The sequence below is a fragment of the Strix aluco genome, chromosome 7, assembly GCF_031877795.1.
Source record: "Strix aluco isolate bStrAlu1 chromosome 7, bStrAlu1.hap1, whole genome shotgun sequence".
In the NCBI taxonomy this organism is placed as follows: domain Eukaryota; kingdom Metazoa; phylum Chordata; class Aves; order Strigiformes; family Strigidae; genus Strix; species Strix aluco.
The window spans coordinates 27,331,143-27,357,896 of record NC_133937.1 but is presented as its reverse complement, the minus strand read 5'-3'; the positions used below and the strand labels follow the sequence as shown (position 1 = coordinate 27,357,896).

Genomic DNA, 26,754 nt, shown 5'->3' with positions numbered 1-26,754 from the left:
ACTGCCATGAGAGATGCCTTGACTGTTGCACATCTGCTGTCTGCATTTTCACATTTGTACGTTTCCAGTTTAACAGGTGCAGATTTTGCAGATTTCAGAGACTGGTTTAGCCATTAGTGTTTTAAAGCTAAAGGCAGATGGAGAAGCTAAATTGTTCCTAGTATGCTTTGAACTGGATGTTTTTTCAAATACCAGTGCACTGCTCGAGTGGCTAGTGTCCCTGCTCTCTTTGTGTTGCTACTCTTAGGAGACCGTTTAAAGCTGCGTAGTGAGCAAACCAAGGGTCTGGAGCTGTGGGATCTCACATACTGGCATTGGGAATGAGGAATGGAGAGAGCATGTGTTGCTTGCCCTGTCCCATTAAATCACCAGCTGACAAACTGCTAATCTGCTGTCTGTGTATTCTTGAAGAATCAGTGTGTTAGACAGAAGCTGCTGAAAGAACAAGTCTTCACAGTGTAAGGAAAGTTTCAAAAGCTGCTATATTCTGGTTTCTTGCTCTTAAAAACATGAGAATAACACCAAGCCGGGTCAGCTGGCTGTTGGTATACCAACGGCCAGTTCTTGTCTTTGCCAGACAGGTGGAACTATGGAGTATTTTTCACTCTAGTAGACCCCCTTATCTAGTAATCTTAATACCACAACAGAAGTACTATTAAGTTGCAAATACCCTTGTGATGACACTAACAGCTTACTCTGTAGGAGGAACCAAAGCTGAGAGTACAGAAGGCTTTAACTCCGAGATCACATGTGTGCTATTGCTTAGTGAATGCCTTATTTTAGCACACTACAGAAAAACTTATGTATGTGGCTTATTTACAGTGTGAGCACTTGTGCTACATATAAGCCCAGGTACACACTGTTAAATAAATGTTTAACTTTCGAGGCTCACTCTCTTCAGTGAATATGGAGAAAAATAAGAAGCTGGATCTGTTTGGACACTGATACACCTGAATAATGCCTTAGATATAGTGTATAAATGGCTACTGTACCTTTAAGTAATTTTCTTTTTTTTCTAGATGCTAGCAAATTATGTTTGAACATGAAGCCCATGCAACTGTTTCTTCCCTGTTCAGAAGTCTTCATTGAAGAACTAAGCCCATATTTTGGCACAGTAGTTTGTTTCCATGGAAATGCAGGGATATTTCCAGTATGGGATTATGACTCCTAGTGGGCTGTATCTGAGAGAGGTAAATTGTGAAGGCCACTTGTTAAGCAGAAAAAAAGATTCTCTTGTGTCAGGGAAACCATAAAAAATTCCCATAAAAGAACAGGTGACTGTGTAGTTATCTTTAAAATATTATTCCAGTGCAAAGGAATGTTATGCCAACTATTAAAATAGACAAACTGAAGTTTCCTTGAAATGCAGAGTCTGTCTGAATGGCTTCTCTCAACATGCAAAATATGACCTCAGTGCTGTTGTTGTTACCTCAAGCCATGCATTTGTATTCAGCAGAAAAAATCTTTCCAATGCTAAGCTCTGTTTTGCCAGGCTCTGAGGCATATCCAAACAGCCTAAATCTTTGTTACATCGAAGGCAAACAAAGTGCAGCAGCAGCAAGCTAAAAATATCTGGAATTTACCAATGAGAGCACTAATAAGCCTGCTTTGGGAAGAGTTAAAGCTGATGATACTTGACATCACTTTTGTTTTTAAAACAAGTAGAAACTCAGCACTAAAAACAACCTGAAGTGTAGACCCAGCAGTTCAGAGCCAAGCTGAACATACAATACTGTGTCAGTCCTTGAAGCAACAACAAATCCTGTCTTTACAGATCCTTTTAGCATGCAGAGTGGGAGAATAGGAGCTGATACAGTTCCAGGTTAGAGGTTTTAGAGCTGAAAGCTGTGCTGTGCACTTGGGGATGTTTGCAGGAACATTAGAGGTAAGGAATTTTCCATCGCTCTTAGGCTGCAGAGTGGGTGCGTAGCTGCTTTATGGGCACTGCTGCAGCTGGGGACTGCAGAGCCTCTGTGCTTCTCTATAGGTGTGCATGGTTTCCACCCAGACCCCTGTATTTGGCATTGTCAGAAAAGGGTGCTGGGGAGCCACTGAAGCTCAGATCCAAAAGACTCAACCTTCTGATGGTTAGTGACTCTTGCCTTGCTTCCTGTTATCAGATTTACTGTCAAAAAGATCTGTGGCTGCAAGAGGCTTAGTGCAAGATCTGGCTGTTCATGCATGGCAGAGCAGCTTGTGTGTTAAGCATACAAAAATATCCTGGGACGCACCTGGAGGTTTTGTCAAGATCTTGTTTGCTGATCACTACAAATACATAATTGCTAATGAAATAGAAAAGGCACATTAAATATTGAAGTGTGCTTAAAGCTCAGCTTTGTCTTACTGCCCAGAACACTTCTGTGTTTGAAAAGGTTTCTTTGAGTAAATGAAAATTATGATCAATATGGCAGCAGTTTCTTGTCATTTCAGATTGAAAAATTGAGTGAACTGAAAGAAACAAAACATACTGTTGCTACCCATTTTGTTTGGCACTATGAAAACTCAATTTAAATATAGGCTGAAATACTACAATTCTGTTTTGCATAATACAGTGAATTTTTATTTATGGTCTAGTGGTTAAAATCAAAACCCAAGAGTCAAGAGAACTGGGGTCTGTTCCTGGCTGTTTTTCAACTTGTTTTGACCATAGACAAATCCTTTATGGTCACAGTTCAGCTAAGTCCATAAACAAATGGCCAGTCAATGATTCACCACGTTCCTAATTGAAAACATATGAGTTGTCCCATGGGTTTCATTTGGGATTTCTTGTGGTTACAGTTAGGCACATTTACCACTTCATCAGTTTGTTTACAGGCACTAGGCTCTCAGGTCAGCAGAGCACAAACGTGCACAACTCCATTGCCCTGCACACAGGGAGGCACATAGCAGGCACATGGTTACGTGGGCAGAGATGAACTGAAACCAGTGCTGTGTGCAACCAGGGCTTTAAACAGGAGTGTCCGTTTTTCCCTTTGTGTCCAGCGAGGATGCTGTGAAGTGAAATGTCTGCAGCAGCCATGGCAGAAGTTGAGGTAACACTTGATGGGTCTTTGGAAAGAGAAATGCAAGGCAAGGGGAGCTGGAGATCTGTGCTTACCCCCCGCTCCTGGGGTTGCCAGGCCAGCCAAGCGTGTTTGTATGGAGGCTTCTGCAGTACAGGTGCCTCTGCAGGGTTTCCAGTTCTCATGGAAAAGAAAATCCTCTGCTATGTTTCCACTGCAAAATGGCAGCACCCTGCTGGGCTCTGCAAGCCAGGAGTGAGTCTGGGCTCCTGTCAGAGCTGAGCAGTCTGACTCCACTGTCAAAACCGAAGGGAAGCTAACACCCAGGTGTGAAATTTAAACATGACATTTCAGATTCCTTCCTGTGTAAGTAACGAATTATTTTAACATAGAGAGCAGCGTAGCTTGAATGTTACCGTTTCCCTTTCGTTATGTTTCAGTGACAGTGCCTGACAACACCTCCCCTGATTAGAAAAGACCCTGTAACACAGAAGCTGAAGTTACTAGTATTCTAGAGCATAAATCCTCTTGTTATCTAATTATATATGAAAACTGGCATTGCTCTGCAGTGGGTTATGAAGATCAGAATAGATACTCTGAAAGGAGGGTCAGTATATAGAGGTCAGATAGCATTCTTTACTACCTGGTTACTCCTGGGGATCCTCAGACCTCTGTCCCTACAGCTGAGACAAACTTTCCTCAGACTATGGCAGTACGTGAAGTGCCTGCCCAACACTTACTAGTATGTTTAATTGGTATTGTTGCTTCTGTGGGGTTTATTTTTTAACTAAGTCCAGGGTCCCAAACACCTCCAGGACTGGTCACTCACTGTTTCCCTCTGGATTCTCACTGGAGTTGCAGGTCAGGTGATCACAAGTGACAGGGAATGAGTATTTGGTGCTTGTGTGAAATAGTCAGAGGTCTGGTTGGTTGTGGAGTGGTGGCTGGCACTAAATGCCCAGCTTTGGGGCTATGTGCAGAGGAGGCGTTGACAGAATGAAGAGCTCTGGGGATAGAACTATCCTATTTTGTGACACTAGTCTAGGATCTCATTTGATAGACATGGCTGAGGCGGGATGCATACATGTACTGTTATAGGGGATGGGATTGTAAAAGGGGATCTTGGTCCTCAAGGCTTTAACTAAGCACTTTTTGTCATCACAACATTGATATAAATGTATTTCTAATACATACTTGCATTATTTATTTGTGGTGCAATTCAGAATATGGATCAACATTTAAAATGAGCAGCACTTTGATCCTGAACTTTAAGTCAGGTTTGTGTAATTTCAGAAATGTATTTGCACAAGCTTAATTATGCATGTTGTGCCTGAGAGGTATATAAATCTGGATACTAGCTACCCACCTGTCCATATATGTCCCTAACGGCCTGATTTGCATGCATTACTCACTGGGGAACAAGCAGCAACTGAAATAACCTGTTTCTAGTTATTTCACTTTCGTTTCTTCAAGACTTAACACAAACTAATTGGGCTGCATTTCCTGTGCTTCAGAGAAAAGGCTAAACCCCTTGCCATTATCTGTTCACCTTTTGCCTTATCTGTCTTTGTGTGACCTCTAGAGAACCCAGATAGCAGGTAAAATTTCTGAAGATTGTTTGTTAAAGCTCTTTGCAGCCCTTTGGAGGAGGTCATCACCTCCAGTTTGAGAAATACTGCTGTTATTGGAACACCTGAAACTCAAAAGCCAATTAGTTTCATCTGCCAACCAAAACCGTGTGGGTAGACTGAGGTGTTTCAATTCCCGAGAGACTCTCAGTGGCCAGGGCCAGGGATGGGGAAGCCCACAGCATGGACAGTGCTTTCAGCACCTGCATGGGGAAGGAGTCGAGCTGGTATGTGCCCAAAGGATCAGAGCAGGTGATGCCCCAGCTGCAGAAAGCAGCTGCGCCCATGAAGCCCCCTGCTGATGTGGGGATGTCTCTGGGGGCACTGCAAGCACCTTTCCCTGGGCTGCTCTCAGCTTCCAGCTGGCAGGGAAGGCAGGTGAGGAGTTGGCTGATGGAAGGGATGTAACTCCTTCAGCAGATGCTAGGACATCCTAGGAGAGCACACTGGCAAAAGAGAGTGACAGATGGGGAAAAACTGGAGGGAGGGATGAATGAGACTTTACGTCATCATCTAGTAGTCCTCGCCCTGCCTCTCTCGCCAGAGGAGCTACTCTGCAGGCTTCTGATATTATTGCAGCAATCTCCCAAGCTCATCTTTCTCCTCCTAAACCAGGGTGCTGGCGATGAGGTGCTGCTTCCTCAAAGCTACTTCAGTGGTGTGGGAAATCAGCGTGTTGTCATTGTTCTCTGTTCAGGGCTTTTACCAGCACCGAATCCGTACTGGTCAGAAATAAAATGGCTAGGCAGGACTGACTTGCCGGTGTGCAGTTTGAAACAACAAATACATCTCACAGAAGTGACATGGCTGAAACAGTGCAAAAAGGGGTGGTTATTGTAACTTTAGCTCCTGCTTCTCTCCTGTGATCTATGACTAGCTTGAAAGAAGCATCGACAAGCTCTGGAAGAAACGGTGTTACATCTTCAATGAGAAGCTGCCCTGCCTGAATTTGAAATCCTTGTGTGTGTGGAGGAGGAACAAGGAAAGAAATGGGCAGCCCTTGAAGGGCTTTCTCTTCTCAACAGCTTAAACAGAGCCATCATGTGGACTACAGCCTTCCCCAGCTATTCATTTTGAAACAAAACAGGCTTTAAACACTTATTTTCAGAGAAGCCTTCCAGGAGGTCTGCATACTTCTGTGGGTCCTTTTTGCAACATAATTCCAACTCATTCAGCTTTGTATTTAGTGCAAATTAGATCTCAAAGTTATTCCTGATCATTCTGTGCATACCTGTAAGTTGCGGAATAGGTCTGGTCTTACTGTGTGTGCTTGCAAACCAGTGCACTGCATTACGGTGCAGCACTATGTGCAGGTTTGGTACTGGTTTATCCCTCAATGCTTTGCACATAAAGGCCCAGGCCTAAGCATGTTAAAGTATACAACTGAATTTAGATGTGCTATGTCAGACTGACCCGGTGTGCGAGGCTCTCGCTGGGAGCGCCTTCAGATGTAGGGCAAAATTCTCTTCTCAGATTCCCAGAGTGGCTCCTGACTCAGTCTCTCGAGTCTCCTGTGCTGACACGTGCAGGCGTTTTGTGGTGTGAAAGAAAGTGAGTGCCCTGAAAGGAGTAATCTATCATCGACTGAGGAATGGACAATAATGGCAAAGCCCCAAAAAGAGCACGACACTCCTTCTTGAACCAGTTGCTCTGCATCTCAGAGAAACTTGAAGGGTTTCTGTCACTTGGGCAATGTGCTTGTAGCCTCTTCCTCCTAATTATCACTGAGCTGACGATCCTAAGACTGCTTTGTGGATATGAGGACAGAATTTTGCCTGCAGGATGCACGATTACCAACTGTGCCTCCTCTATAAATCAGTTTTAAGTGTATTTGGAATAGCTGCCAGGCCGGCTTCTGAGCTTACCAGAGGACAGAGCTCCAGCAGATACAGTCCCACATGGCACAGAGCTGTTGCAGTTTTAAAATCAGTCTGATTTTTTTCTTTAACAGGGGAGCCCAGTGTAACTCCGTCAAGACTGGAGTGACACTCTGAATCTGCATCTGCCTCATGTGAGTTAAAATCCTGGCAGCAGCATTTTGCATAAGCTGGAGCCTCTGTAGAGATTTTTTTTTTTATTCTTCCTTTTCAGGAAAGCTATAAAATTGTTACTGTATGTGTCTTGGCAGCAAAGGTAAAAACAACCACACAAATGCATGAGAATTGCATACCTTATTGCACAACCCCTGCTCATTTCAGATCGGCTTCCCTCCTAGCACGTACTGTGTAGGGGATGCCTACACTCATCACGGACCTGAAGGCTTGCAATGTTCACTCCCGGGGTACTGCATTTTACCTTTCAATAGTATAATGTTAAGCCAAGTGATGGTATTAAGGGGAGGCTGAAATGCTGTCAACTGGCTACTATTTTTTTAAACCTTTGGTTGTTTTCTTTCCACCCTGGTTGCATAATCCATGAGCGCCGGGTGCCAATTGCCCCGCACCGCTGAAGCATTTGCCTGCGTTGGAACGTGGACTCTTAAAATAACATGGTCCTCTGGAGCCGGGGACTTGGCATGGTGGCAGAGACATGGCCATCAAGTAGTAAGAAAGAGAAAAAGAAATCATAATAAGTTGTAGCATGTGCTTTGGTTTTACTGTCATCCCATGTGTGTTGGGCAAGGACGCTCTGAAAATGGTTAGTGGCTCTGCTTCTTCACCTGTCACAGAGTTGGGGATGCTTGAAGACAGGGCCCTTCTCAGCTGGATGAAAGAGCTGCTCATGGGAGACACCACATGGCAAGTAGTTGAGTTCATGGCATTGCCATGGCACACAGATTATCTCCAGCTGCCGTCTCAGCAACCAGGTCTGAGTGAGGGAGATGTTCCACAAAAGTTTAAAACTATTTTTTCATCATGCAGCTGCAGGAAAAATATTGATGTGTCCTCTCTACTCTTTTTCCCCACGGATGCCTGAAGTAAACAAGGTACAAGAGCGAGCGACCAGCCCTGAGTACAATACTGAAGTACATTTTTTCATCTAGTAATGCATATAACTGGGGCACCTTCCCCAAGCGTGCTGCCGTAGTTGCAGCAGTGTTAGCCTGTTCATACTTGATCTGAGGGAGGTGGATCATTTGTTTGGAAGCTCGTGTTACTGAAACAGGCATTCATTCACACAGAAATATCAGTGGGTTGTGACTCATACTGATTGATGCTGCATGTGCTGTGGTGTAGGGTGCTGTCAAGGTGGGCTCCGTGAGCTCTCAGTCTGTTCCCAGCTGTGTGTCTAATTAAAGGAAAGTTTATCTTGAACAGTAAGTATGATGGTAACTGGAGAACGTTTCCCATTTCCAGGAGTCTAGTTTCCCATGTCTGTTTAGTTTGTGTATCAAGGAGAAGGCTTTCATTTTCCAGATATTGTGGAGTGGTAGAAAAATAGGGGAAGGGACCTGAGGCATGAATGAGCTAGTAGTTTAGTTTTATTCAAAGAGATGTCAAGGAAGCAAAATCTAGAGCTTGAGAGGTAAGGGGAATAACTGCCCCCCCCAAAAGAAACATTCAGATTAATCCTGTGACAGTACTGCTTCAACAGAGACTTGGGATGAGGACAATAGCTGTTCTTCAGCCTTTTTCCTACTGGTGCTTCATCTTGTTTCCTTAGACTCAGAGAATTAAAAGGAGGTCTGTAGTGATAAATCTAAGACAGAGAAACAGAGACAGAAAGGAAGAAACTGAGTGAGGGCATTTTGTGAGCAGCTGGCCACACGTCCCACCACAGCCATTCTCTGGTGGTTAACAAGATGCACAGGTTGTTTAACAGAAAGCCCTACAGTTTCCCTGGAAAGGTTCTGCTGGAGCTATAGATGAACCACTTCTGCTTGTCCAGAGGAGATGCCAGCATGCTCCTTGAGATTCTTTGTGTCTGGGCAGCATCACCATGGTTGGTGAGTTCAGAAAGAGCAGGGTTTGCTTGGAGAAATCTTTTGTTTGGGAGTGATGTTTTATGGATAAGTTGGTAACATGGTCAAATTCCCAGGATGCTAACGAGGAGGAGTGCAGCAGCTTCATGGACAGAGCGGGGGACTGGAGGCTGCTTCACATAACAGGGAGCTTTGCACCACTTTTACCTTCTGAGAGTACGTGCAGGTGTATTTATTACCATTTTCCTTGGGAAGTACCTCTACTCTCCTGCATCAGAGAATTCCTTTTTCCAGATAATGCTTTGGTGTCACTCTCACAGTGTTGTTCATCACCTAACTGGCTTCTGCTCCCTCCAACTCTAGCTCACTCCCCAGAATTGCCTTGTCAGTCACTGCTTTCTTCATTAGCTGTAGTTTTTGATTGCTTATTCCTATCTATAGCTCAATCAACCCTTCCTTTCCTAAAGGACAGAAAAGACTACGTGCACTGAATGTTGTATCATGTTGATGTTTGCCATTGGTATAATAATGCCTGAAGATTTTGATAACTGTTTTATTGATTTTAGTTATCTATTTAAGAACATTGCAGGTTTGCTTATTACGTTTTTAATGGTGTTAGTTTAATGGGGAAAATTAACTCTTAGGATTCTGATGCTTTTAGTTTATTAAGAGATATGGGAGCCCTCTGTCATGGTTACTATGTTCTGAGTCTTTTTGACAGTCTTGTTTCTTCTATAGTCTTTGCCTTTTTAGTATATTTGTAGTATTTTATATATTTGTTTTCTCCTCTCAGATTGAGCTTCTGTATTCCACAGTATATATATGGTGGCGATTACCTGGACAGTATGGACAATGTGTATTAATATATATTGTGAGGCCCACAGATGTGCTAGATCGCTCTCAGGAAAAGCAGTCTGTCTTCTAATGAGCTTACTGTGTAACCTGCACATTTTTGTATTTTACTCAGCTAAATTTGAAATATTCAAGTGATTGAGACAGTTGGGCTCATTGAACCCATGGTAACCCTCATTGCAGTCAAGGGTTGTATTTGACCTTGTAACATCTTAGGACCAATTTAAGACAGCAACATGCAGCAAATGTAAACACACTGTCAGAGGAACACAGTGATTTCCATCTGTCATAGAAACACAAATTATTTCCTTTTAAATGTTAATTTAATTATCTGATTAAGCAATAACATTTCCAGTACATTGGGAAGGTCATTTGCAAGAAGAAAACAGGCCTGATGGTAGGAGTGACTTAGTTGAACAAGTCCATTTCTTTTGCATTGAGCTAAGGTGTGTGTCACAGATGAGCAGCTCCTCTGAAATGTGAGAACAACAAGCTTGCTTAAAACAGTAGCATTTTGATGCACAAGGGTAATAGCTAACAGATTTTTACAGTACCATATGGTATTATTAACAAACAAATCGTATGTTAACTTGACAGCTCTACCTTCAAGCTAACTTAGTCTGCAGCAAACATAAATTTCCCTGAGATGAAATCTGGAGACAATAGTAAGCTTTGGGATTGTATCCAGAGCAGTAACAGTAGCACAGCAGCGATGAATTTCAGGCTTTCTAACCATGAATACATGTGTTCCCAAAATTTATTGGTTTCTTCATCAGCTTTGTGAAAACACAGCAAACCAAAACCCGATCCAAGCAGGTGGAACAGGGAGCATTCATGCATCTGCTTAACAGGACTGCAGGGACGGGAGCTGCAGTTTGAAATACATTTTTTCTGATGCAGAGAGCTGTGATAAACTGATGGCTATTTCATCTGGTGCACTCTGCTGCTGAAACCTAAACTGTGGCTCCGCTCAGCTGCAGTCCTGGAGCATGAGCTAATTCCACCGTGGCTCCGGGCTGGGGGACCCGAGGCAGTGAAGGGCAGGAACGAAGAAGGGAAGGTGTGATGTGGAGGAGGGAGGAGGGCAAATGGGTACATTACTTTTAACTGCCTTCTTGTTTAACCCCCTAGCTGTTTTCAAATTTTCTAACTGAAATCTCATCTTGGTACAGTGTATAAATCCCCTGAATACGAATCTCTTGGATTTGACCTGACCGTAGAAAGATTAGTTTCCATTGGATACCCTCATGAGCTGCTCAATTTTGTGTATGATCCTGCATTCCCTACCAGGTAAATGACTAACAGATACCGACCCAGCCTGCTCGAGGCCTTGAATATTTGTTCTGTAAAGTTCGTAGGCAACACGTGAGGCAAGGTTTTCAGAGTTGTGCCTGTGAAGCCTGTGGCTGACCACAGGTCATGGGGAAGGGAGCAGACTGCTCCAGTATGTGGAGGGCCTTTGCACTCATGAATCCATGCCAGCAAAGAGGGAGTGTGCAAGAAAAGAGGCCTGCTGAAAACATGGTCCAAAAATAACCTTTCAAAGCAAAGACAGCAGAGACACAATTGGATTGGGAGTTAAATCAAAATCAAGAGGAGCCATTACTGTCCGTGAGACTGATAGAATGACTCAGAACATTTTTCTTTAATGATTTTAATTAATAGTGTCTTGGTGCATAAGACATCATGAAAATTAAGGTGGCAGTAAACAACAATAAAAGTGGGACCAATCCAGTTCACTTGTCTAGATGAATCAACTGCCAAAAGCAAGGTTAATGGTGCAAAGTTACTGAATTCTTACATTCTGTGTTTTGGTAGCAGAGGTAAAAAGGACATTGCTTGTTTTAAACAAGGCTTTTGATCTAACTCTGTGCCTTTAAGTTGTTTCCACTTGTGCCTTTGCTGGATTTTGGTTTTTGGACTCCTTTGGAGCTTCTTTACAAAAGACTGGACCAGAGGCTCTGTTGGCTTGTTGTTCCAGTTTTCAGTCTGGCAGCCTTCTTCCTTCCTTCCTCTCAGCATGTTTTACACTGAGACTGTTGCTGGGTGCACCCATGCCCGTAACAGGACAGTAGCTCTTCACAAACCTGTGATGAAGACTCCATTAAATCCACTGCCTTCATCCCAGGGAGGGGACGGAAGGGATGTCTCTGTGGGAAGGCTGCATTCTCCAGATGCAAGCTACTAGATAAGTGAGACAGAGTTTTGCTGGAGTTGGAACCAGGAATGTCCAAATTTTGTGCAGTAGCTACATGCCCCATCTTGCTCTGTCCATGACAGAGCAATAAAAAAAGAGGGGAGAAATTCCTTTCTCACACCTCGCTCTTCCTTGCGGCCCAGCAGGGCTGTCAGGGAACCACAAACACAGGTGTCAGATTTGTGACCCTGTGGAAGAGGCCCATGTCTTCCCTGGTACGTGCGTAGCTAAGCCTCTGCCAGGTTAAATGGTTCCATTTTCAAGTCTGTGGAGAGCAGATCAGCTGTGCCTTTCATCTGGCAATGCAGGGCTCTCGTTGCTCACCTGCAGCCAGGTAAAAGGGACAGTAGGGACCCCATCTGCATATTAACAGCAACTCTGTTCTGATGCCCCACGCCAAGTGAGCAAGCTGTTCTAGAGCTGATTTGGAAAGAACTGCTGTTAAAATGGTCACTGCTTAATACGCTCACTTCTTCATATCTTAAATCGCTTTCTTAACAGAGGCCTGGTGTTTGATACCCACTATGGAAACCTGTTGAAAGTTGATGCCTATGGAAACCTTCTAGTGTGTGCACATGGCTTTAATTTCCTCAGAGGGTGAGTGCTGACTCTTGGCTGTTCTTTTTGCCTTAATACGCTCTTTTGTGTCACTGATCCTCGGGGCACCATTGTATAAGGAGTCGCAGGGACTGCATTAACAGCAGATGCTGTATTGGTGTTCCCATAGCTCCAGGACTGACTGGGCATGCATTGAGGGTCCCAGACACAGCAACAGTCTGGGGTGTTTATAGAGGAAAGGTCTGTGCCAGCACAGGCACATCTGTAGTATGCTGGGAATAGAAGAAAGTGTGCTGTAGGAAGGGACTGATGGGATAATCCAGGGGCTGTTTGCCTGTCCTGGCACAGTTTAACATCAGCAGCTTGTCAGTTAAGACACAGCCATTGTGTGAGGGCTGCTGGGAGCAGAGAGGACCTGTGCCCCATGAGACTGTTAAGTCCGCAGCCATTGCTAAGAAAGTTTGAGGGCATGAGCTGACTAGGGGAAGGAACAAGAAGTGAGGCATTGCATGCCATTTCCTGCAGCCTTCCCTGGCTGCTTGCGTTTCTCTTGCCCTAGAGAAGGTCTTTTAGGAAGCAGAGGGGACCTCAGTGCTACATGCCTGATGTGTCCCAGCAAATCCTCTCGTATCCCTGCTGTGAGGGTGGATGGATGGAAGGCAAGCACAGGCCAGTTTAGGACCCCCAAGGTGACAAGCCTTGTCATTGCAGGCCTGTAAGTCTTTGCATCAGGAAGCCAAAATTGAGAAAAAGCTCTTATATATGCACTCAAGTTCCTCTTTGAGTTAGAGGTGATCTTTAGAAGCTCCAGAAATGAAGGAAACCAGAATAATGAAATTACTTTAGTCATCGCCACCCTGCTGATTAATTGCAGAGGGCCCCAGGCAAGCCTCCCGCAGCACAGCCCTGCGCTCCCCTGCTGAAAGCTGCTCGGGGGAGTGGAAAGCAACACATGGTAAGTGGGGGAAAGTTTAAGATAAGCAAACAATGAAAGTGCAGATGATTTAAGGCATCCTCATAGCCAGCAGCATGGGGCTCAAGGTCGAGTTGTGGACTCTCGACCACTCTGTTTCCCTGTGTGGGCCCTGCTCAGTTTGCTGACTCAGCGATGAGGGCTTTGTGCCCGGCTCTGCCGGAGCCAGCGCAGCGAAGGGAGCACCAGTGGATGCAGTTTTGCTCTTGCACCGCTAGTGCACGTGGGAAAGCTGGGTGTTGATTAAAGCACAACAGACTCTAGTTAACAGATGCCGCTACAGCTGTATTTTGCAGGTCAGCACATTTTATCCTCATTATTTTTTGTGGTTTCATTCTTTACCTTATCTATTCTCAGGCCTGAAACACGGGATCAATATCCAAATAAATTTATCCAGAGGGATGACACAGATAGGTTTTACATTCTGAACACGTTATTCAATCTACCAGGTGAGTCTAATGTGAGCCAACATAGGCCTGTCTCTGTGCCTTTGAGGCCAGTAAAGCTTTGCTAATGTCGTACTCTACTTATCTGTTTATTTTTTTTACATGAACTTTCTTCTTTTGGGCACAGAGCCTAAAGTTAGCTGGCTGTATGATGTTATCCTTGTTTTAAAATCTTGCTTTGTCTCTTTGCAGAGACCTACCTATTGGCTTGCCTAGTGGATTTCTTTACTAACTGTGACCGGTACACTAGGTACGTATTCCCTTCGGTTTGACATGCTGATGGTACAGTAAGATTGTTATAAAGAGTAGTACAGCACAGATGAAGTTGTTCTTCATATAAGTGGAGGGATACTCAGTTGGATTCAGTGGGGAAAGTTCAAGCCTCTTATTCTTTTGACATTAAGAGAATTTAGTGGTGACGAGATGATCCATGTGTACAGCAGAGACTGCTTATGAGGGTTTCCTTCACAGGGTATATCAGTATCACCATACCGACTGACACTGGTATTTGGGCCAGCTTCTAAGACCACACACTTATTACAAGGTGATTAGAGGCACCAGACAGCTCATTTTGAACCTGTGTCCATTGGAACCATGTTTGAACTGGTAACTGAAAGGCTGAATTTCCTCAGCCAGTTACCACAAGTCCCTTGTGTCATAATTGAGGACTTCGTTCAAACAAAGGTGAAATGCTCAGGCTCAATGTGGTGTAAAAGGCTGTTTGTGCAGCATGAGTATTCATCTAGCTTTCAGATAGGTATAAGCATAGAAACAAGCTGTGGTTTGAACTGGCAAATGTGAATGCTGCTGTGCTGCTGACTCGTGATGGGTCATCTTTGCATATTATGTGAGTGGAAGGCAAAGGTTTAATGGGATTTTACTTGGGAGCAAAGGAGCTGTTCATGCTGACAATCCATCAGGCGAAGTATCCTCTCTTGGGACAGGCGTGATGATTGCTGTCATAATAAATGCAGCTCTGTTTAATCTTTCTTGATTTCTTCTGATGCAAACTCTCATGGGTGTCTCAAAGATACCTCCACAGTATCTTGTAGAGGAAATTTCTCATGTTAACTCCAGCTGTTCAACACAGAAGTAGTTCCTCCTCTCAGCAACGAGTATTACATTTAGCTGATTTCCATGGCACTCCCTTCTTTAGTGTTGGAAAGAGGCAGAAAGAGCAGCACTCTGCTTACTTTGTCAGTACCATTCATCTTTTGTAAAATGCTGGGAACTACACAGTCCCAGTCTTTTCTCCTTCTTGTACTGTCTTGTACTGTGGGGGAGAAATAAGAGTAGTGCTGTGAAGGCACAGGCCCATAGTTAGGAACTCACATCCTAAAATTTGAAACAAATGTTCTTGGGTAACATGCAGATTCTGCTAAACTCTGGTTGTAGCTTCTTTCAAGTCTTAGTCAGTAAAGTTCTTATTTACTACAGTAAAGTAGTAAAGAAGAAACCATTATGGTAAGATGAAAACACAAGCTCCAAACAACATTTTGAACTGTCTCTCTCCTTGACATGTTTCTTACCTGCCACGACTGGCCACTACAATCTCTCTTCTTTCTCCTCACAGCTGTGAAACAGGGTTTAAAGATGGAGACCTCTTCATGTCCTTCAGGAGTATGTTCCAGGATGTTAGAGATGCTGTTGACTGGGTTCATTACAAGGTGATTGCAAGAACTCCTTGGGACATCTGTAGTTGTAACTGAGTTAGAGGGACTGGTTTGTAACTCATGAGTTAAGATGTGTGATTCCACTTCTGGGCCAGAGCCCTGCTTTGCCGCCTAGTGAGCAAATAATAAATTGCAGTATGCGAGTAAGTTAAGATCTTGACTGTCCTCCTAGTACTGGAACATATCTGTCTTGGCTTCCTGTTCCTTTTTATTGTGCCCAGATTCCATTTCTGTACTGTAATTCACGGGTTTTAGAACGTGATGCCATGCGGTATTTACACTTACAGTCCAGAACTTGTACATTGTTCTAATTATTAAAACAGCATTTTACTGTAAATGGTTTACATTGGTACTATATTACGTTGTCTGAAAAGTACCTGCATTAAGCAGAGAAATACATCAACTCTTCTCTATTTAGAGAGGAAAGGCAGTTCATCTTTTTCACACACTTGCGCACAAATTTAGAATATAATTTTGTGAGCATTAACATCTAGTTAAAGACCTGATTTTCTTGTTCTTCCTCATTCAAGAGGTCTGTTGGGGTGGGATGGAGGAGAACCATCACAGGAGAACTCTGCTCACAGTTGTACCTGTGGTGGTCCTTTTAGCCATGCAGAAGTCAGGAATCTATTTTTCTTTCCTTATGCAGTGTTGTGTGATACATGTTGGAGTTGGCCTTTGAGTAAAGCGTTATGGTCAGTGTTGGAGACAGGTCGTTGACTGTCTTGTTTGGTATGGCAAATCTATTTTTTGTTTGTTTCTATTGTATTCCCTTCTGAAAGGGTTAAAATGCTGTTGAAGTGGATTATTTACCATGGTGAGGGAATCGATGGATCACAGAGTTTGTGATGGTCCCTGCTACTCAAAGCCTCTCATCTCTAGAGTCACTGGTTGAGATTCGCCCTGGTTTGTACTTTCACAGCATTTTAAAGTGTGAAAGTTGGCATTACTTTGATGTCTCTTACATCATAAGTTTCCATTACCTCACTGGGTTCTGTTGTTTCTATTTCAGGGATCGCTCAAGGAAAAGACCCTTGAGAATCTGGAAAAGTATGTGGTGAAAGATGTAAGTGTGAAGTTACTTTACTTGTGCTACGTGACATTCTGTACTGAGTAAGCAGGCAAGAAATAAACATGCTGATTTGCTTTACTAAATCACAAAACAGATAACGCTGTGATTTCTATTGTAATAACCAAAGACAAAGTGGAAAGTTCGGACGCAGCCTTTATTCTGAGCCAGTGATCCACGTGATTTCGTATTCACGTGCACGTTTTTTACGTAAAATATAAAAGCCAGAGGAAATGTTATCACGGGACACAGGTGAATATGCTGGCAAGGCTCGTGTTGTTTCTTTTGGTGGTGAAAGCAATGGTGTTTTCTGCCCATGTTTTCTCTGCCCAAGCAGACCTCTTTTTAAAAAGCAACAGATGAGCATCATTTTAGACAGGAGTATTCCTTAGCCATCCAACAAAAATGTTACACGTGTTTAACCATGAGAGACTGAGGGAAAGATCCTGAAAGACGTGCCAATCTGCAGTCTCTTGATAGCCCCAGAATGTGTTGTTCAGCACATCTAATTGAGCAAGCTCCAGTGGTTCCCTTACTTTTACCCTCTGCAGTGTGCAAGGCCCCTCTGGACTACTTACAGTATAATTATCTCTCTAGAGATGAGCTCTGTGGTAGAGTATCACTTTAAAGCAGTTAACCTTGTTTCTAGTTACATGCCTGCAAAATTCTTAGGAAACCGTTCTGTGAGGTAATCAGCTACTCTGGCAATGAACAGAGATTTATGATTCAATAAAAATAGCCCCAGGAATAAATTCTCCCTAATTTGAGGTTGGAATTATAATGCGCTCCAACTGGTGGCTCGTGTGAGCTCAGGTTTCACCTGCCCCTGGGCCCATTTCGGGAATGGACTGGGAGCTGGAGGAGCTGCTCCAGCATGCCTGGCACAGAGCAGATGGGTGGGAGCAGCACAGGGTGCCTGGCACTGTGGTTGGCAAAGGCACCGCAGTCTGGCTGAGCCCTTCCCCCTCGCCTTCCTCTCCTGGGCTGTGCTCTGGAGGGGTGTTACGTGGACGGACCAGCAGCTTCCCTGGCTCTGCCCAGTGCAAAACATGTGAGTTTGCTTGCTTGATGATTTGCTTTGCTTTGTTTTGTCTGGTGGGATCATAGTTGAGAGTGTTTTGCCCATGGTGAGTCTCTGGGACTTTTGTGTGTGACATGTACGTCCCTTGGCTTTCAGGGGAAGCTGCCACTGCTGCTCAGCCGTATGAATGAAGTTGGGAAGGTGTTTCTTGTCACAAACAGCGACTATAAATACACCGACGTAAGTGCTGCTTGAATTGTTGTGTTGGTATATAATGGAATAAACAAAAGCCAGCCATTCATTCATTCATTTGTATGGGTTTTGGTAGGATATCTCATGGAGAATTGGTTGTTTTCTAAGCTAGGTATAGGATGGTTTAGTGGTGAACGCAGGTTAGGTCAAGTCATCTTTTGTAGTCCTGGTTCTGCTACTGACCTAGTATGGGCCTGGCTTAAGTCCCTCTGTGCCTCACTCAGTTCCTCACCAATTAAAAGGCTGAAAGAGGAAGTGATATTTTAGATTTCAGCATCCTTTAAAATGCAGAACTTCTTTTTCAAGTGAGATAGTCTGAGTACAGACAGGTCACCAAAGCCATGGTCCTGGAGAGGTCTAAGAGCTAAAGAGGGCTGTCTGCTGTGCTGTAGGAATAAACGTGGTTACTTCAACTCCAGGTAAATGTCAGGATGTTGCAACACTGCTAATCCAAAGATTTACATGCCATTTTAAAGAATTGCAAGATATACCTGAAGCAGCATGCAGATTTCTGAGGCAAATGTGTTCTTTGATTATAAAAATTACTGGTTTAATTCCTGTCCATTCATTTTGTCTCCAAATCTTATGCTGACTTTCATGTAAATCCTGAAAATAAAGTTCTGTAACCTGAAAATATAAAAGCAGAAAAATATACTCTTGTAAGCTACACAAATGTATGTTTAAAAATGCATCTTTGAATACTTACTTTCTGTCTTTCAGAAAATTATGACTTACTTGTTTGACTTTCCACATGGACCAAAGGTATGTGATTTCTAGACTGCTGTTCCAATAGAAACTGATGTGCCTAATTATCTGTGTAGCTGGAAAGCATTTTAATCCTGCTTCATTGGCTGCATGGGATTAGTTGCTTTAATCTGGTTAGAATACACTTGCTGTTTTGTGTCCTATTTGAATGGGATCAAAGCAAATACAATATAACAAAGAGAAAAGAGGCATCATCTGGTCTCAAACAATAATCTGTGTTAATGATAACATTATTTCAGTGATAACACATTTTAACTGTGGCATTTTGCAGCCAGGTTTCTTAGAAATCTTGCACAATGTTTTAGATGTTGAAAGGAAAGAGTTTTATCAAACAGTAGAAACATTTATGGCTGATTGTGCCTTGACTGTGAGAACTCCAAAAGTTATCAAGTTTTAGTCATGCTTTTTCTGGTTTTCTGAGGTCAAAACTCAGCCCTGCAACTTTTGGAGAGAGGTTTGAGATGAATTTGTACTGCTTTCTCAGTCTCCCAGCATGAGGCTATCTCACGCTTAAAAGATGTGGTTTCACACTGTGCTCTAAAGGTAGAAGGTGGACAAGGGAGAATTTTCAGAACATGGAAAATCACCACAACCAGTAGCTCAAAAAACTTCTCCTGCTGTGGTCTTGATCTCAGAAGGAGTGGAAGTATGGAGCAGAGAGGGCTCATGAATGCCCAGTGTCCTTTGGGCAGGGCTGTGATTCAAAGCTGTGCTCTGTGGAATAGAGTCCAGGCATTTTCCCACTCCTGGCAAATGTACCAACGTGGCCTTGTAAGGCTGAAGCTGTGAAGTCGCATGTGTCTGGATCTGTGCAGGATGTCACCTTCACCTTCAAAACAGTGGTAGCAGTGTCATTTACAGCATCTCTTCACACGACAGCTGTGCTGGGACATGGATGTTCAGTGCAGTTCTCCTGTCTCACACCACATCCTCAGTCCTCACTGCTAGGCGGGGTTGGGATGGGCTCGCCACAGAAGGGGAGTGCTTTAGGAGGTGGCGCTGGCAACTCAGCGTCGTACCACAAACAGCACGAGCTAGGGGATTCTGGTGGACCAGCAGTGTCACAGGTTATGGCTATGGACAGGGACAATCCAGTTAAACTCCCTGTGGTTGATTGTGTTGTGCCTGATTCTGGGGTTTGTTTTTGCCTTTGCAGCCTGGGAGTGCCCATCGGCCATGGCAGTCCTATTTCGACCTGATCCTGGTGGATGCCCGAAAACCTCTCTTCTTTGGCGAAGGCACTGTGTTGCGGCAAGTGGACACGGTGAGTGGCTGTGGAGGGTACAGCTGTGGCTGGAAGGGCTTGTGCACCTCCTGTGTGACATCTCTTAGTGGCAACGGGCAGGACCTGCCCTAGAGATAGTGGGCTGGCTTCTCCTCTTCCGTGATTCCTGAGCAACCCCATCACCTGGGGCAGAGCTCGAGGCTTTGCTGGCTTCCCTAACGTACTGCAAGTGGCAATAGGAAAAGAATGTGGAAAGCCACCTCTAGGCTGCCTGGGAGTGAGAGACCAAGAGTGAAGTATCAGTAGGACAGAAAAGATCCAGACCATCAGCTGTTCTGTACTAACGCAGTGTCTCCTTCCTCAGGTGACCGGGAAGCTGAAGATTGGTACCTACACTGGCCCACTGCAGCATGGCATCGTGTACTCAGGAGGTGAGGCAAGAACCCTTCTTGTCCTGTGGAGTGACTCCGACCTGTCCTCGTGGCCTTCAGCCACTCTGGGTATGAGAGGACTTGTGCCAGGCGCTAGACAAGGTTGTGTTTCCCAAAGTGCACTGTACAGTGCCCTCTGCACCCTGCACCAGAAGCTCTCTGTCATCATTGCTGCCCAATGCAGGGAAGAAATGGACCCGTTCATCCTCAAAACGCCCTTTTCTTCCTTGCCAGAGAGGGTCTGGGAAATGCCACTGCAGGGTTTGTGGTAGAAGGGGAGCTGCAGCTGGCAAAGCTGCCCCTGGGTGAACTCCCAGGTGGGTGGGCAGTGCCCTGTGCTGCCATGGCCAAGCAGGGGTGCTACGTTTGGCAGTGGAGGTTTCTGGGAGGAAAATGGACCTGCTCTGGCCCTCTGAAATGAGCCACACGTTTCCTTTTGTCTCCCCGGTCTGAGCCATGCCATTCTTCTCTCAGGCTCTTCGGACACAGTTTGTGACCTGCTGGGGGCCAAAGGGAAGGATATCTTGTACATCGGAGACCATATCTTCGGAGACATCCTCAAATCCAAGAAGCGCCAGGGCTGGAGGACCTTCCTGGTGATCCCCGAGCTGGCGCAGGAGCTGCACGTCTGGACGGACAAAAGTGGTCAGCAACCAGGCAAACCCCAGGCCAGGCTACACCCCTGAGATCGCCAGGGCCTAGGGGTGCAGGGGAGAGATCACCCTGGCTTGTCGCTTACCCTTTCAGCCCTTTTTCCCTGGGGCTGGGTGTTGGTCGCAGGAGCTGGGGCAGCAATCCGTGGGCTGGCCGCGGGATCCCAGGCCTTTCCTGGACTCTCACCCAGGCTGACTTGGCCGGGGAAGAAGGTGCAGCTGGGTGGGGTTGAGTTGTTCCTCACCCATAACCCTGCCCCAAAAACTCCTCTCCCTCTGCCCGTATGAAGCTGTGGCTTCTCTGGTAAAAAGTATCTGGCAGGGCACCTGGGTTATTCTCCCTGTAATGCCTGAGCCATGACTGCTCTCCCATCTGCAGGGAGTCCCTGCTCACCAGCCGCTTCCTCCTCCTTCCTCCCGCTCCCTCTGCTGCTCTGCTGCCAAAGTGCTGTGTGTTCCCCATCCTCCAGCGCTACTGCTTTTCTCCCAGGTTTGCCCTTTGGTGTGTAAATAAGTCTGGGGGTTATGCAAGTTGCCCCATGGCTGGTTGGAAGGCTCAGCCTCAGAAACAAAAGGGGCAACCAGAAACCAAGCCCAAAGCTCTGCCAGTGGCACAGAGCGCGATTGAACCCTCGCCCCGTGCAGTGGCCATGAGATGCCATGCTCCTTGATGCAGTGTCCCTCCACCACCGTGCGAGGGGAGTGGGCAGGATGGTGGGTTTGCTTTCAGCCCTTGTCATTTCAATGGTTTAAACTTAACCTTTTTCCCTTTTATTTTCTGGATTTTCCAGCCCTTTTTGAAGAGCTGCAGAGTCTGGACATTTTCTTGGCTGAACTATACAAGTGAGTGTTCAAACAACTTTCCTGCTGCCTCTCCCAGCCTAGCGACAGCTAACGAGCGGCTCTGACGAAACCTTGGGGTTGGGTTAACGTCACTGCTGCCAGAGCTTTGACTCAGACCTGGGCTCTGCCCACAAAACCAACTTTCCCCTCCAGACCAGCCTCCCTCCCCCGAGCCCCCATCCCACAGCATCTGGTTCTGAAAGGCTTTTCACACCATGTATTTACCTTCTCGCCTGTAACTAGGCATCTGGACAGTAGCAGCAATGAACGCCCTGACATCAGCTCCATCCAGAGACGCATTAAGGTACCAATCATAAAAATCCCTTTTCGATCCCAAAGGGCTTGACAACCCAACCCCACTGCTCAGCCCTGAAATGCTTTGCTCTGCCTTCGGGTGGGCACGGCAGGCTTGGCAAAGCCATTCTGTCTTTGTGGAGGCAAACGGAGGAGCTTCTCGGCTCACTGGTGTCACTGGCACTCCTGAAAGGCAGCCTGGTCTGGAAGAGGGTCTCCTTCCTCATGCACACAGCAGCACTGTCAGTGCTCTCTGCTGCAGAACGGGGCACTGACACACACAAGCTTGGAGGGGCTGTAGCCTCTGGCTCAGCCAGCCCTGGGGTGCCAGCCTGGGGCAGGTGCTGGCCCTGAGCTCGCTGCTGCCTTCCCCTCTCTTACCTGGGACTCGGCTGTGCTCTGGTGCCACGGGATACGAGCACAGAAAGCCTCCGTGCAGATCTCGTGTAGCCCCCAGCCCTCTGTGCGCTCCACTTCAGTGTTGTGGTGGCTCCGCGCCGCTGCCTGCCCGGCCCAGGATCTAACCTGTCCTTTGCTTGTAGAAAGTGACCCACGACATGGACATGTGCTACGGGATGATGGGGAGCCTCTTCCGCAGCGGCTCTCGGCAGACCCTGTTTGCCAGCCAGGTGATGCGCTACGCTGATCTCTATGCAGCCTCCTTCATCAACCTCCTCTACTACCCCTTCAGCTACCTCTTCAGAGCCGCCCACGTCCTGGTGAGTTCCAGGCCCCGGGGAGGTGGGCAGGGGTCCCAAAGGTGCCTGTGCTGGTGTTCGTTAACACTTCCACAAGCACCAGAAACGGCACCTCGGAGGGCTGGGTGGCATTGGATGCACTGTGGGACAAAGGGTCACGTTCTGGGGTTTGCTGTCCATCTGCCTCAGGGAACACCCTGGGCTGGAACACCCCTTGCCATCTCCTCTCTCTCTTCCATGTGTAGATGCCACACGAGTCCACGGTAGAGCACACGCACGTCGACATCAATGAGAAGGAGTCGCCAATGGCCACGCGCAATCGCACCTCAGTGGATTTTAAAGATTCTGACTACAAGCGGCATCAGCTGACCCGCTCCATCAGTGAGATCAAACCGCCCAACCTCTTCCCCCAGGCACCTCAGGAAATCACACATTGCCATGATGAAGATGATGATGAGGAAGAGGAAGAGGAGGAAGAAGAGGAGGAAGAGGAAGAGGAATAATAAGGAAAAAGCAAAGCATCTCTGAAGACAAACCGTGACTCTAGCAGTGATCAGGAAGCGGATTCCTTTGTTGGGGCCCTTGGGGTGATGGGTTGGGGGGGTGTGATTCTTGCAAAGGCACATTTTGAAAGTGTCTGGAAACTTTTAACAAATTAACACTAATTAGGAGGAGACCCTTGTTTTCAGTTTTGCAGACGGTTCAAAAAGCTGATGGATTCTGCCTGGGCGGTGCATTCAGATTGGACTGCCCGCCTGTGCTGTCATGCTGCTCCCATTACATTTAGGGATGCTGCATGTTTCTCTCTTTCCCATGATGCGTTTCATTTGATTTTCATCTGTATGGTGTCCTGTGAACGGTTTTTGCCATTTGTTACATTCTCTGTGGAGAAGGAAGGGATGTGCTGGGCCCTGCAGGAGACAAAATGATCCAATTCCTCCTGCCTGTTGGGTTGCTGCCTTTAACCCTCTGCTTCTGGGTTACAAACTCCCCCCTCCCCATGTTAGCCAGGGTGCTGTGTGGCTTCCAGCACTCAGTTTACCCTCTGCTTGGTGTGAGTTTCTCTGTGTAAGTGGTTTGTTCCTCCAGCCGTCACGGACGGCGGTGGGATTCCATCTCTTGCATATCTGCAGTTGTACGTGTTCTGGCTTGTAGGCGCTTGTTATCCTCTCCCAGTGTTTCAGAGCTCTCTTTCATCAGCGGCATGTGATGCATGATTTCCAACGCATTTCTCAAACAGCTGAGCCGCACACTATGTTCTCAACTCCTGTAGTTTCAGCAGTAAATATTAACCCACAAGCTTGAAGCTACTGCTTTAGCATTACGTTAGTTGGTTTGTTTTCCTGCTGCCTATTACTGACTTTTCTGTCTGCTCAGCTTTAAGACAGTGAAGCATCCCAAAGACAAACCCAGCCACCATCTGGAGTGAAAGGGCCTGGGGCCCGCCATGTCAGCCCTGAACTAGGAAACAGCTGGTGCCACAGGGCAGCCCCACGGCGGGAGCCGGGAAGCTCCGGCCTGGCTGGCAGCTGCCCTTGTCTTTGGCCTGGCGCAGAGCGAGCGGAGCCTCATCATAGGTTGCGCTGGGCAAGGCTGCGTCCCCGGGCAAGGCTGCGTCCCCGGCCAAGGAGGGTGCCGGCTGCAGGCTGCCGTGCGGGGACCAGGGCTGCCCCGTGGGGATGGGCAAGTGGTCCTTGTGCCTGAAAGCCAGCCCAGGGAAGGGCCGGGGCTGGCACGCAGCTGGGCAGCAGTGCTCTGTGGTTCTCCTCCGTGTCATGGGTGCAGCCTCTCTTACTCCAGCCTGTGCCGTTCGCTGTGAAGGGATTACAATGAGGGCCCTCTTGTAACGAATTTGACTGTTGTTTCAGTACCATAAACTCATTTAATCTTTTTTTTTTTTTCCATTTTAAAGTACCTTAGAAGAAAATAAAAAAAGAAAAACCTCACCACCAACATCTGAGCAGGAACCACTACTGCTATAGTGGCAGTTGTTCCAAGTCAATAAATGATGATGTTTCTAAGAAATGCCTGGTGCTTTGTGGCGCGTCGCTGAGATGATGAGGGCTGTGCTGGAGGTGGCAGGGAGAGCGGGGACTGGGCTAGCTGGGACTGGGCTGGGGGGGGTCCCAGCAGCACAGGTGGCTGAGGAAGAGGGAAAGCATCCCTGAGAAGGGGTTGTGTGAAGCATTGCTGAGCAGTGGCTGTGGATCTGGGTTTAAGTGTCTGGTTCCCGGCGAGCAGGTGGGCAGGGACAGAGGAACATTTTGGCCTTGATTCAGAGCATGAGGAGAGGCTTTTCATGACAGTAAGGGCAACACCCTCACCCTGCCACTACCTCCAACATTGCACTTTTCCAGGGCTGTTCCCACAGGCATTACCAAGGGCTGCCCCCCCCCCCCGCCCCCGCATGACCTGTGCCCAGGGTGGCCCTGGCAGCACAGCACAGCCTCACTGGGCAGGAGCTGAAAACCTGGTTAAACAGAGGAGTATCCAGGGAAGGGCAGTGCTGGCACAGCAATGGCACAGGCTGGCCACGTCAAGGTCTGTGTGTACCCTGTGCCCCGCTGAGATGGGGACAGCCCTGGGGACAGCACTCCACTGTGCTCAGCCCCTGCCCATGAACACACCCCTCGTGTCGACCCAACCAGACCAGCTGAGGCCCCGCCATCAGAGCTACCGCAGAAGGATATTCAGTACCCAGGGCCCAAAGGTGCCAAACAGGAAAGCAGTACTAAATGGCTGCAGATAGTGGCAAACAATCAACAACCGACACTTCAGGGATTGTTAAAAACCCCAAACCCAGCACCGGGTCCCTGACCCCTTGATTTCTGGGATCTGGAGAGCAGCTAACATGTACCCACCGCAAGGTCGGCTGCAGGAAGGGTTTGCGGGAGCTGTTCCCGAGCCCTTCCACTAAAGGCCACGCTGGGCTTTGCTATGTTTAAACCACATTTCTCCAAGTATAGCCACTTGAATTTTTTAAGCTTTAGCTCAGCAGCTGGGAAGGGCGTGTGGCTGCGGGAAGGGAGGTCTGGGGAGCTCTGTGCATTCCTCCTTCTTAACCGGTCGCCACAAATAACTCACTCCCAGCCCAGGGCTATTTCTGACTGTGATGGGGAGAAGAGTCTTCAAGGCTGGAGCAATGGAAAGTATTTGACCCTCACTTGATGGTGGGAAAGCAGCAGGCAGAGCCTGACAGACACACAGGGACTGCTCGCTGCCCGACATTGTGCCACCCTGCCCATCCTGCGCTGGCTCCACAACCGTGTTGCAGTAAGAAACCACCAAGCAAGAGCCAGGGGGAAGCCTCATGCCCCAGCTGGCACAGGAGACATGGCCACAGCCCAGTTTGCTAGCCCACACCTCTGGTGGTACCTGTGTCTCCAACCGGCTCTGCAGAGCCCACAGGAAAAGCCAGTGTGAGCCGCAGCTGCTGCAAGGCACCTGCTGCTCTCCCCGCAGCCTGTCCCTCTCTCCCAAGGGATGGGAACCCTGTTGCCCACCAGCAGCCATCTCTCGCTGCGAAAGCCCAGAGGGAGCAAGGTGAGCACTGGGGACAGGCCTCACCCCCTGCCCTGAGCTCTCACTGAACCCATTTCTGATTTATTCTGCTTTCTCCAACACCACATGCCCACTCCCACTGCTCCACAGAGACAGAGGGGGCTCGCAGTGGTTGCACTGAGCAAACTCTACCAAGGACAAGAGCCCGAGGCTCACTGCCCTTAGCCAAAGCCCTGCAGACATTTTGTGTTGGGTGCTGCCAGCAAGTTCTTCTGAATCTCAGAATTGTCTAGGTTGGAAAAGACCTTGAAGATCATCCAGTCCAACCATCAACCCAACATTAACAGTTCCCAACTACACCATATCCCTCAGCGCTATGTCGACCCGACTCTTAAACACCTCCAGGGATGGGGACTCCACCACCTCCCTGGGCAGCCCATTCCAACACCTAACAACCCATTCTGGAAAGAAATGCTTCCTAATATCTAGGAATAGATCAAAGTAACTATGGATGCTCCCAGCTCCTCTTCCTTTATACCATCTCTTCTCTCAGCAGAGGCCTAACCCTGATGCAAAGCCCTGTGCCCATCCCTGAGCAGCAGCTATTGCAACCTTGGCACCTGAAGCCCTGGCCGCCTGCGGCGTGCATTGACAAGGCAATTTGGTAGGTGCAGAGCCACCAGCCCACCCTGGCCCTGCACAAGGGTGCTCACCTCCAGCAGAAGGGCCCGCTGGGCTGCAGAGTGTGTGGCAGGAGAGCAGGGCTGGTGCAAGGGCTGGCCGGGCACTCAGAGCGATGCAGGAGCAGCGT

At 47.0% G+C, this 26,754-nt stretch overlaps 1 protein-coding gene across 8 annotated transcripts in view; it reads left to right on the top strand.

Annotated features, from left to right (window-relative positions):
• Window positions 1–24,467, top strand: part of NT5C2 (5'-nucleotidase, cytosolic II) — a 62,587-nt gene extending 38,120 nt beyond the window's left edge. For 4 of the 8 annotated variants that reach the window (XM_074831183.1, XM_074831184.1, XM_074831185.1 and 1 more), the window contains 15 exons: window positions 10,517–10,634; window positions 12,043–12,138; window positions 13,430–13,521; window positions 13,711–13,768; window positions 15,092–15,185; window positions 16,204–16,257; window positions 17,438–17,521; window positions 18,254–18,295; window positions 19,455–19,562; window positions 19,888–19,954; window positions 20,429–20,599; window positions 21,399–21,450; window positions 21,694–21,754; window positions 22,287–22,463; window positions 22,688–24,467. In XM_074831183.1, coding sequence (XP_074687284.1) covers window positions 10,517–10,634; window positions 12,043–12,138; window positions 13,430–13,521; window positions 13,711–13,768; window positions 15,092–15,185; window positions 16,204–16,257; window positions 17,438–17,521; window positions 18,254–18,295; window positions 19,455–19,562; window positions 19,888–19,954; window positions 20,429–20,599; window positions 21,399–21,450; window positions 21,694–21,754; window positions 22,287–22,463; window positions 22,688–22,945 — 1,532 coding nt within the window. In that variant the 3' untranslated portion in view covers window positions 22,946–24,467. Of the gene's footprint in view, window positions 1–6,581; window positions 6,642–6,721; window positions 6,764–6,845; window positions 8,517–8,608; window positions 8,709–10,516; window positions 10,635–12,042; window positions 12,139–13,429; window positions 13,522–13,710; window positions 13,769–15,091; window positions 15,186–16,006; window positions 16,098–16,203; window positions 16,258–17,437; window positions 17,522–18,253; window positions 18,296–19,454; window positions 19,563–19,887; window positions 19,955–20,428; window positions 20,600–21,398; window positions 21,451–21,693; window positions 21,755–22,286; window positions 22,464–22,687 lie in introns of those variants that run through there. The other 4 variants (XM_074831187.1, XM_074831182.1, XM_074831188.1 and 1 more) reach the window with 4 other exon arrangements.
• Window positions 24,468–26,754: the final 2,287 nt, after the last annotated feature.